The sequence below is a fragment of the Stegodyphus dumicola genome, chromosome 1 (genome assembly GCF_044657685.1).
Source record: "Stegodyphus dumicola isolate Sdum_Otavi_A_Nest chromosome 1, ASM4465768v1".
Lineage (NCBI taxonomy): Eukaryota > Metazoa > Arthropoda > Arachnida > Araneae > Eresidae > Stegodyphus > Stegodyphus dumicola.
In genome coordinates, this window is record NC_140768.1 from 239,273,865 (window position 1) to 239,286,058 (window position 12,194).

Consider the following 12,194-nt stretch of genomic DNA (forward strand, 5'->3'; position numbering starts at 1 on the left):
CAGCCGCTTGGTAACAAATAGTACATTGAACCACTCACTTATCCGTCTCCAGACACGTATTCGGCGATCATCAGGATTGAGAGGAAAGAGTGATTCGCTGCTGAATATCGCATTTCTGCAATCGGACACTGTCCAACTTGAGCAAGAGTGGCACCATGTAAGACGACACTTCTTGTGGTGGGGTGTCAATGGAAAGCGTCATAATGGAAGTCTAGATTTGAGCCCAAGGTTACCTAGTCTTCTGCGTATCGTATCCCGGGATATCCTGACATCACCGAGAGTTGGCAAATGGCATTGTTTTGATGATTGCGTAACTTGTTGGTGCGGACGTGGCAGCTCTTCTAATTGAGCGATCATCTCGCTCATCAGTGGCTTGTGATCGGTGGCCTTCTCTGAGCCACTGTTTACAGCAGAGGACGAACACATCGCTTAGACCAATATGCCGGCCGATATGCCTGTTCAACCAACCAACCTCTTTTAGCCCTATGATGCGACTCCTTTCAAAGTCTGACAACTGTTCGTGACGCCGTGGAGAAAATCTTAAGGGAATCTTTCGTTACAGCGTTCGTGCATCCAAACCATCCGCGCGGTTGTAAATGGTCGTCACTCGCCGCAAATACCTTTTTATATTCTAAGAGCTGCGTTCTTCAGACGCACGTTGTATCTCCGCAGTGTTGATTGGTGCTGGAAGTTTAATCATTGACACATTTCAACAAACCACATTTGCATGCCGCGTTTTGTTTGGTTTGGTTTGATTTATTTAATTACGGCAAAGCACACTAGGGCTATCTGCCTAAGGGAAGGGATGCCTTCGTGGAGGATTTTCTAAGGGAAACTAGCTCGTATACACGTTACACATGGGGAAAACCACGAAAACGCCCATGCAGCCAGTCCGTTCGCGGGATTCGAACCTTGGACCGAACTGCCAGTGTTCAGTGACTTTACCGCTCGGCCGCTGGTGGGCTCGCCGCGTTTTGTAGTTGTGGCTAAATTTTCAGGAGCATTTAGGGGAGCCTGCTGTGGTACTAAAGGGCACGGGTTGGAATTCCGGCGAAAGCATGGTTGTAACTGTCCGTCCCTTCATAGAGGCAACTGTGGACCTCTATTAGTATATCCACAATAAAATGGCCACCACTTCTGGTAAAAGAATAATTTTTTTCTGCAGTGTGTATTCATAATTAAAAGTTTTATTTATTAAGCATTGCATGCATGCAGAAATACATACACAAGCAGATGTGTATGGAAGAAATATTCTACAATATTTATGGCGAATCTAAAGTTTGAAATCTCAATCCAGTGTAAAAACAAAATTATTGTAGCCAAACTATGACCATTATAGAAAACTGAAGGAGTAATACTATCGGTTATTTTGACTATAATAATATTAGTTTTTATTATTCTTTTTATTGCTGTTTCAATGGAATTTGAATTTAAGACTTGTTATTATCATTAACTTTATGTTATACTAAATAACTGAAGCTTCCAGCAAGGTCTTTATCAACCGGCGTATTACCGAACATTCTGTGCATATAATAAAATTAAAAAATAAGCTTGTTTTCTTATACATTTTTGTGGGAACTGCGTTTTTAAAAATGATTTTTTATTATGCTTTATTGCTTCGTTTGTTCATGTCACAGGAATGAGCTAAGAGAATGTTAACAATGATTTTAAACAGCTAAGTAAGTAAGAAATCTTATATTAGTAAAGGCAGATAAGTGTGCGATGGGCATAAGTCACCTGATCAATGTTCACGTTTGCGCATTGTTAAGCGTTGACATATTTAGCTATACTATTTAGATTTGGGATGTAAATTAATCGAAGTATCTGAATGATTTGCGACGGATATTTTTACCAGTAAAACTTGTTGCTGTTTCAAGTTATAAAAACGGCTCCAAGTGTTTATTTAATTTTGTTTGCTCTTCTGGTAAATTTATTCACAAAGTTTATACAAAAAATATATAAAAAAAATGAAATGTTTGAGATTTTAGATTCCGTCCAAAGGGGAGTTTTTTTTAACGTTTTTTGGGTTACCTTCCTTTATTAAATATCATGTTCTTCGCACTTAAAACATAAGATCCAGTTCAACAGCAATATCGCAAAATAGTTTTAAAATGAGCATATCTTTAAAATTTTCGGTACAGACATTCATGCGCTGGAGATAAAAATGTTTTTTCTGCACAACGTTACCATTGCTCGCTTTGAAATCCTTGAGTTTGTTAATCAAAAATTCGTTAAAGTTTTACAAAATAGGAAATCGATAATAAAACAAATTCCAAATTTCAAATTTGATCTTCCACATGCCCATATTCGTTGGAGGATTACGTCATTCAAAATTCGATGGCTCTAGGTACCGTTTTTTTACCACAATGCGAGAAATATACATACATTTATGCAGATTTTCCATTAGTTAATTTCTTCAAATATAATGCAGGACTCTAACATTTTGTGGCAACAGTTTTAAAAGTGAACCGACATTTATAGGAAAAAAATTCTAAGGCAGTTTAAAATGAAATCCTAAGTTTTAAACTTTTTATTTTGGAAAACAAGTAATATGTTATTTTTATATAATTAAAAATTTGAAATTTTAAGATTCCGTTAATAAAATAGATAGGGTGTTATAAGCCTTATTATTATGATTTCATTTTTATGAATTATATTCTAAGAACTGTTTTGATGTTAATTTTAAGATATTATGAAATTAATGACTTTTAAAGCATGAGTAGCCTGCCTACCTTAGTTACTTTGGTGCTACTTTGGTAGACGGTTGCACGGATTTTGGCGATTTTTTGGCGATATTCTGGCGATATTTTTTGGCGAGCGATACGACTTATGGTAAACCCATTGCTGGACAAGTTATTTATGGTAACCGATACTTTGTTGTCATTTTATTTAAAAAAATAATGCGTTTTATTATGCATAAATTCCGTGTTTTAAATATTATTTATGACTTCAAAATAATAAAAATGAAATTAATTTTGCATTTTTATTTGAAATAAAAATTTTATTGTTTATGATATTTTATGGAATTTTATGTTGTGAATGATGCAATGAATGACGTCACATTATTTTAAAAGTAATTGGTTTTAATATCTATAAGTTTAATCTAACGTTTTAAACATTACTTATGGCTGTTAAATATTAAAATACAATTTAATTTTGTAATTTTTTAAATATGATTTTATTATGAATGATTATTTAAATAATTTTAATTCTATGCGTGATGTAATCAGCTCCCTGATTGGTTACTGAATATTTGTGCATTTCCGCGCCATTTTAAAATTTTATTATTCATCTCTTCGAATTCCTCAGATTTCAAAACGAATGGATGTCTCCGTTTCGAAGATAAATGTTGTTATTGGTAATTACCAAGAATTATTAGTATCGGCATAAAAAAATTGCCGTTTGAGACTTTATTTTGGACAACCTGGATTTCCTACTCAAAGATTTATTTATTGTTACAAGGTTCAGAAGAAATTTATTAAAAATTTTTTGAGGAAACCTCGCTAATTGTTTCTTCAATGAAGTGCGAGAGATGGGGATAACAGATGAAAATCTTTTTTTTTTTTTTTTTTTTTTTTTTTTCTGGTACTTATCAATATACTTAAGGTAAAATGCTTAAAAAAAATGTAAGTACATATTTTTCTTTTACTTTATTATTGCATACTTAAATTTTTATTAAAAAATTGATACACTTTTTTCAAAAATTCCTGAGATATTTATTGCCACATGTGTTTTAATGTTAAATAATTATATCCTATAAAACTTATTTTAAAGGATTTGAATTTAAGTAATTGAAAAATTTAATTCTTTTAAACGTTGGTTAATGCTTTTAATTCAATATTCAATTAAAGTAATATTTTACTCCAATTAAATGTTGGCGCAATGTTTTTATAGCGGTGTTTTTATTCTATTATATGAAAGTAATAATTTAACCTTACTTTAGCATTTTATACACTTAGTAAATCTCTTTATTTACATTTGCCAGCCATCTTAAAAAAACAACGTTTTCAACAAAAAATTAATCCATTATTTTTAACGATATTTATTTTTTTAAAGTTTCGAATACTTTACTATGCGTGAAATACGTAAAAACAGCATTTTTCAAGATGGCTGACGACTGTAAAAACCGCGCCAACAATTGTGCCAATGTAAATCGCCAAAAATCCGTGCAACCGTCTACCAAAGTAGTACCATTATGAAATTAATGACTTTTAAAGCATGAGTAGCCTGCCTACCTTAGTTACTTTTAACTTTAGCTATTATTTATTGTAACTTCAATTATTATTAATAGCGTTAGCACTGACATCAGCATATATTGGGTAATATGATTCAGAAAAGCGAAAAGAAAAAAATGGCAAAGAAAAGAAGAAGTTCGAAGAAAATGTCTATAGTGTGTGGATATGCAATTGTAGCTGGCATTATTCCAAAAATAATAATTATGTAATTTCTTATTTAGTAAAAAAAAAAAAAAAAAAAAAAAAAAAAACCCGATAAAGTATTCTAATACTACATTTTATTTAAAATGTTTTGCTTATTGTATTCTTTTATTATTGTTCCTATTCTGAACTACTCAAATGATTGAACCTCTACTTCATTTAAGATTACAAAAACTGAAACAAACATATAAAAGATCATATTTAAAAATATTCTTATGCATATAAGGAATGGAAATAAATTGGCATTTCGATTTTAAACTGCTAGAGACGCACTCAGCTGATCAAGTTACAAGTAATATTTTTGAAAATGAGAGTAATTAAATAAAATCTGAGAGAGATCATTGAGCAGTCAAAACATTTTAGTTCTCTCAGTGCTCTCGAGGAGTTAATATAAACAAAACAAAACAAAAAAAAAAACTTCGAGACATATCAATGGGGACTGAAGTACGCAGTTACAATTGGTTGGCCATTTTGATTTAAAACATTATTCGATTCGTTAGGGAATCAGAAGTTAATTAATAATTTAAGTAGAGTATATTTCTAATAATATGATTAGTCCCGATAAATGGACTTCGATAAATGGACTAGTGTGCGGCCAATCCATCGGCCCCGGAAATGTCCCATCTAAGTAATTACGGACCCGCACGTGGTAATAGGCTGGTTCACCATTATGCTGGAACCACATGCGATCACGAACGACAGCCGAAATATCCCGTAGCAATGGCGGTAGCACTTCTTGCAGAAAAATATAACATAAGCATTTTGTACGTGCAGGTAAGAGGTATGCGCCTATGAGGTAGTCGTTAACAATACCCGCCCACACATTCACGGGGAAGCGGGTGTGGCATACATGTGAACGTGTTCCGTGTGGATTATGAGTTGCCCACACGTGTATGTTGTGGCTATTGAAGATGTCGTCCTGTGAGAAAGTTGCCTCGTCCATGAATAGCACATCCGATGGGAAATCCGCCTGCGCAGCACACTGCTGCAAGAACCAATGACAGAAATGAACTCGAAGAGGGTAATCTGTCTCTTGCAAGGCTTGGACGTTTTGCAAGTGGTATGAGTGCAAACCATTTTCATGCAATACTCTCCAAACGGTGGAACGACTCAGCTGCAGACGACTTGCAATAGCTCTTGTCTGACGTGATTCATGCACAATGTTCAAGATGGATTCTTCAATGCGAAGTTGTCGTGCACTTCTTCCTCTCCTAGTGAGTGAGTGAGTGCACCGCTATGATGGCTTCCGACCACGGACATGAACCAAACGGAATTATATACCATCACGGCGGGGAAGAGTCCAGTAACAAGGTTGAATATTATAAACTAATAACAGTTTTTACATATTGTTAACTGCAAGGCACTAAGCGTTATTCTGGTTATCTGCTTTAAGTTCTGAACTTTTGAAACATTATAATATTATCCACGGTTGTTTCTGCTTAGGCAGTGTTCTGAGATTTTCTCTATTTTATCAAGGGCTATTCTGTTTTTGAGTGTTTTAGTCGTCCACATTGCCCAGGCACAGTCCGCTGGTTTCTTCAAGTGCCAGGTTCTTGTATGTACACAATGGAAGTAATAATGGTCCGTGTCGCCTTCCTCTCCACATTCGCAGAAAGGAGTATCCCTAAGTCTGAATCTGTTCAGGTATACTGGGAATGGTCCATGACCTGTCAAGAACTGTGTTAGGCTAGCACAGTGGGTCTTTATTACCATGTTAACTTTTGGCAGTAAGCAAAATGTCCTTCGTCCTACCTCTGCCTCTATCCATCTACTTTGCCAATTTTGTAGCAAACTTGTCAAAGTTGTTCGCTTAATATGAGACCAAGGAAGTTTAGTTGGTCTTTCTAATATATCCGTACAGTTGGCTGCCTGCTTGGCCAGTAGGTCAGCGGCTTCATTGCCTTGAATCCCTGTGTGAGCGGGAACCCATTTTAAAGTGGGTCTTTGCGAAATAGGCATTGTCAGAAGCTGTTTCTGAATTCTGTATACCAATGGACTCCGGCTGTTTTGACTTGCGATAGCCGTCAGACTTGATGCCGAATCACTGAGTATGGAGAATTTCTCCTGTTGACATGTGTTCGCATATCTAATTGCAGCACTGATAGCTAGAAGCTCTGCTTGGTATACCGAGTTGTTCCAGCCTAATTTCCTTTTCCACTCGAATGTTACAACTCCATTTTCTAGTCTACAGAAGGCGCTGCCCGTGCCGTTCTCAGTTTTGGAGCCATCTGTGAAAAGGTTATTACTGTACCTCTGAATTGGTTGGTCGTTTATACTGATACCGTCAGAGAGATTAAAAGCTGCTGGATGAAAGTTATTGCAGTTGTTTTCCTCCTCGTAGTCCGAGTGGTGATAACTATGACCCCAGAGTGTTGAAGTTTGACCCAGCCTGGTAACCCTTACGATAGCTGCCTCCCTTTCTACTATCAAATCTAGGGGAGGACTTCCTGCTAGTTGTTGTAGGGCTAGTGTTGACGTGGTACGGTAGGCCCTGCATACTTGAAGTAGCTGCTGTCTCTGAATAGAGAGCAGGGATCTTTTCATATGAGAGGTAAGTTCGCCACCCCAGATTGCTGCTCCATAAGTTATTACTCTTTCTGTAATGGTTCTATGCCAAATTTTTAGTAGCTTAGATGAGATACCCCATTTATGTGAAGTCATGCGTCTCATGTTGTTGCTTAGGATGCTAATTCGAGTCTTAAGATTCCTGACATGTGGCATCCAAGAAAGTCTGTTGTCGAGTAATAGCCCAAGATATTTCAATTGGGGGAAACATTTTACCGGTATCCCATGGAGTTTAATGCTTGGGTTGCGTCTTAGCTGCCTGCTGCGTCCTATGAGCAAAGCTTTAGTTTTCACTGCCGAAATCTGAAGCTTATGTGCTCTGGCCCATTGGGAGAACAGATAAAGACAGTATTGAGATCTCATTTCGAGGTTACTCCTTCCTGCCACAACTAGCATAAAATCGTCAGCATAGGCTATGATTCGAGCGTATTCTACGCTCTCAAACTGACGAAGTGCCGAGTTTGCCACTATATTCCACAGTGTTGGTCCAAGGCATGACCCCTGTGGGCATCCTCTAAAGACATTTTTGACATAAATGCCGCTGTCTGATGTTACTTGTACACTTCGATCTTGAAGGTATGAGCGAAGGATGGTAATAATGGCTGTTGGGCACGCCATGTTGTGCAGCAAATTTATTACGTCTGGCCACCAAAGGGAGTCAAAGGCTCCCTTGATGTCAATGGCTATTGCCAGTGAGTGCAAATTGTTATCCTTGTTCTGTTTGATAGTGGCCATTAAGTCTTTTATGGCATGTTCAGTTGAGTTGCCCATTCGGAATCCATATTGGTTGGGATGTAGGGCGTTGTTCCTTTGCAGGAAGAAGTCCAATCTGTAAAGAATTACTCTTTCCAATACCTTACCGAGCGCTGGCAGTAGACAGACTGGCCTGTAAGATGTAGGATCTGCCGGAGTTTTGCCTGATTTTAGGAATAACGCCACTTCTGCCAACTTCATATTTTTAGGAAAGTACTGATGTTTCCAGCAAGCTGAAATGACCACAAGGAATAGTTTTGGGAATTCCCGGTGTATCTCTCTAATGATGATATTATCAATTCCATCCGGACCTGGAGCTTTTTTGGGTGCCAGAGTACGTATGATGTTATCCACTTCCATTTGCGTAGGAGGGAGTTCGTCTCTTCTGGTAACTTGGCGAAATTTCATACTGTAGGTTTTTCTCGCTTCCTCTTGCTCCTCTAAGAAATCCTCTTCATCATCATCAGGAAAAACTGCATTTATGATCTCACTGATTACTTCGATGTTGGATGAGGCAGTGCTATTCACCATAGGCGAAAGGGTCGTAGGACGAAACACCTTGTTACATGTTATCTTTTGAGTAGGTCCAAAGGCTTTAGTGACATTACTACAGTAAGTTCTCCATGAGATTAACTTGGCCTCTTTAATTTTTCTTTTATATAAAGCTCTGGCTTTATTGTATGTTATCATTTTGAGTTGCCGTAGATATGGATCTACCGTGGATTGTGCTTTTCTGCGAAGTGCTCGAACTCTGCTCCTCTCTGTGGTAAGCTCTGGTGACCACCAGGATATTGAGTGTTTTGCCTTTACAGATTTCAAACGATATGCTTTGTGGGCGGCTTGCACTATTTTTGTAACTAGTAAGTCGTAGAGATTATCTAAGGAGTTTCTGTCCTGGCAGTTGTTGAAATCTTTGATAAATTTCTCTACGTACGCTCGAATGTGTTCCCGTAAAACGGAATGTCCTCCAAATGCCGTTTTGAATCTTTTCTTTATTATGTAGTCTATAGGAGTATCCAGCCTGTAAGTAATAATTTTGTGATCACTGAGTGACGGCAGGTCACTCACTGTCCAATCTTGTATGTACGGAGTTGTATTGGGAGTTGATATTGTTAGATCTGGCCACCCTCGAGCTCTAGATGTTTCAAAGGTAGGCGGTGAGTCCTGAGCGTTGATGACAATGAAATGCTTACTGTCCAAGAATTCGAGTACCGCAATTCCCCTTCGGTTCTCCGAGTCAGCACCCCATAGTTGACTGGTGGCGTTAAAGTCTCCTGCTATACAGTGTGATGCCCCAGTTAGAAGGTTAGAATTAAGTTCCTCTAATAGAGAGGTAATATCTTCGCTCGGGGGAAGATACACAGCAATAATATCAATGCTGCAATTACTAGTGTCTAGTCTGATGGAGACTGTATGCTCTGTGATTTTCATTAGGAGAGGGGAGAGAGGGCCACTGTAAATAATCGCAGCTAATGACCCCTTTTCACACAGAGACCGTTGCAACCTCTCGAACAATGTGTGCTTCGGCATACGCCTGTTCGGAAACTGTTCCTGGTACAACCGTAGCGCTGCTCTGCCGTTCCCATTAGCAGCACCATACATGAGATGCATGTCAGCTTTTTCCGTGTGCTTAAACTCAGCCATCACGCTCGACATCAGAGTTGCGAATGATCCTCTGATGCATCGGATCGTAGTTTGTCCGGCTCACTACCGCCCTCTACCGCTGCATTGTCAGCCAATCACAGCTGTAGTTCCTATTACTGTTAGTGTTCCCTTTTTTAACATTTATTGTGAATACTGTATTGCTGCAAAATGTGTTTATGTACAAAATTAATGCACTTTGCGGTGATTTTGTACATAAACACATTTTCCTCTCGTGTCGTTTTTTTGCGTTCCTGCCTTAAACCCTACATTTCTATACAAAAAATGCATGTTTTAGTACGCTCCAACACCCCTCCAAGTTTTTCCCATGATCTATGAAACACTCTGTATATTTACTAACTATCTTTATTAGTTAGTGTCTGTCCGAGACTTCGTCTGCGTCATATTAAAGACTTCACATAACTATTTTGGTTTGCTTTGTTTCTAAATATTGTGAGTGGTAGATGGTATTTGAATGGTAGATTAAAATGTATTTAAAGAACAAAATGTTGCTTTATAAAGGGCCACATGTTTCTTACCTGGGTAGTCTTTAGTATCAGGCGAAACCAGATTGGAAGCCTTAAGAACTACGAGAGTCAAACGCCCTGCAGAAGGTAGGTAACTTAATGACAGAAGAATTTCAGGTCTGTCTTGAGATACCTGAATAAGAAAATAGCCTATAAACTAATCTGTTGCTCAGAGGAAACTTTCAGGTATAAACAAAATTCAGTAAAAAATAATACAGCGCAAAATAAAAATTTCGTAAAAAATTAGAATCCGCATCAGCAACAGAAGATGTCATCCTTGAGTAATGCAAGATTCTGATTATTATTCACATTTACTAATCTGAGATTTAAGGAAACAGGGAATATTTAAGCTCTCCTGTAATAACAAAATTGCAACTCAGTAGTAATAAAAGGTAATAAGTAGTAGGCAGCAATTCATATATTAATAAATAATAACTTAATGGTAACTCATATAGTAATAAAACGCAACTCAATTCGTGTTACATTAATACATATACCTTACAAATATACTCATACTGTGTATATTCAAATCAAGTATTTTGATATATTTTTATATCTGTTACTTCATTTCAAATAGACTAAGTTAATGAATGATAAGGAATTTATAACATTTGTAAGAGTATATTACACGCACATTTTTATAGCTACGATATATTCAAATAGATATTTCATTCTTCACTGATAAAAATCATTGCCTCACCAACTAATACCCAATTGAGTTTGTACTCATAGTGATTATTTTATAAAATTCAAAATAGTTAAGTAACTCACATAAAAATGAAGTATTAACAAAGTAAAATATTTTACATAATAAATAATAATCATTATATAAAAGATCATTATAATCTAACAAAAAGTTTCAATGCAGTTTCAGCCAGAATACCATCTTCATATTCATTTACAATCAAATTTTATAAGTATGGTTTTGTCACATCAAAAGCTATAGTGCTCGTATTAGTGTGACCATGAATATCACATTTATAAATACATGCGAGTATATACACCTGCAAAAATTGTTAATTCAAATAATCCTTCTCTGAAAGCATAAAAATTTGTTCTGCACTTAAAAGGCTTTCTTCTGTAGCATTTAAAACTATTTCCTATACAGTTGTTATCATTGAGTCCAAATATGTTTACACTTTACAGTAACTTACCAGTTTTAAGATAAACAAGGATGGCATCTCGTCTGTGGAAAGAAATATCTCATAAAATCCACAAAAGTTGGAAAAGTTATGGAGTCTCGTATGTTTTGATAACATAAACTTACGAGCACTAGAAAAACTGTAGAGGAATTATCCTCGTCTCTTTAGAAGCAGAGAGACAAAGTTAGAAGAAGGATGTAAAACGAAGGAAGGCTCTGGCTTGTAGAAGCCGGCAAGACGTGACGTGGCCTAAAACAGGCAGAACACGCTCTAAGATCAATTTGCGAAACTTTGCTTAGCTAGCATTCCCTTAATCTCAGTAAACGCGTGTATGTAATTTACATTCTGGTATGAAACGCGTAGGTGAAAAGCAGAGCAACAGAAAAGTTGTTTTAACTCAAAGTTAACTATTAGTCAAAATAAATAAATAAATCTTCACAAAGTAATATATTGTCCATACTTTAAAAAATATTATATTGCTTCTGACATTTACATGAAGTTGTGACAAGTAAATATTTCCATAATCTATTAAAGTTTCGCAATGTTTTCATATTTATATACGGAAACAGAAGGCATTCAGAAAGTAAATTTGATTTTAAACGCTCAACTTTTTTTTGAATGAGTAATTGAGAAGCCGCAGGTTTTTCCTTATTATATACAATGCATCTGAAAAGTTTCAGATTTAATTGTTTAATAAATTCCAGCAGCCCTGCCAAATGATAACTGACAACTTATATTGCAATGCTTTTATTGCTTTAATTCGCTTTTCCTAAAATAACATTTACTACGGACAGATTTTTATAAGTAATTAACGGTTTGCTTTGATCCAATGAATGGATTCGAACAGCTGAGAAAAGAATAACAATAAGAGTTTGCTGTGAAGCGAGAATTAATCATAATTTTCAAACAAAAAGAAACTAAATATCCAGGGTTCGATTCCTGGGCTGGGCAAGGTCGACTCAGTCTTTCATGTCTTGATTTTCATCCCTTGGGTCGATAAAATGAGTACCAAGTTCGCTTGGGGACTGTCACAGGACACTGGGGTCCTGCGACATGCTGACCACTTGTTCAGGGCATATGCTTACGCACCCCGGGGCCCACGGTCAAGAAAGCAGATTTCGGGCACAGCA

General features: G+C 36.6%; 1 protein-coding gene across 2 annotated transcripts in view; it reads right to left on the minus strand.

Moving 5' to 3' along the window:
- LOC118193378 (synaptotagmin-5-like) overlaps positions 1-12,194 on the minus strand; it is a 677,594-nt gene that overhangs the window by 10,478 nt on the left and 654,922 nt on the right. For both annotated transcript variants that reach the window (XM_085826718.1, XM_035364457.2), the window contains one exon: positions 9,935-10,055. In XM_085826718.1, the coding sequence (XP_085682844.1) occupies positions 9,935-10,055 (121 nt within the window). The remainder of the gene's footprint in view (positions 1-9,934; positions 10,056-12,194) is intronic.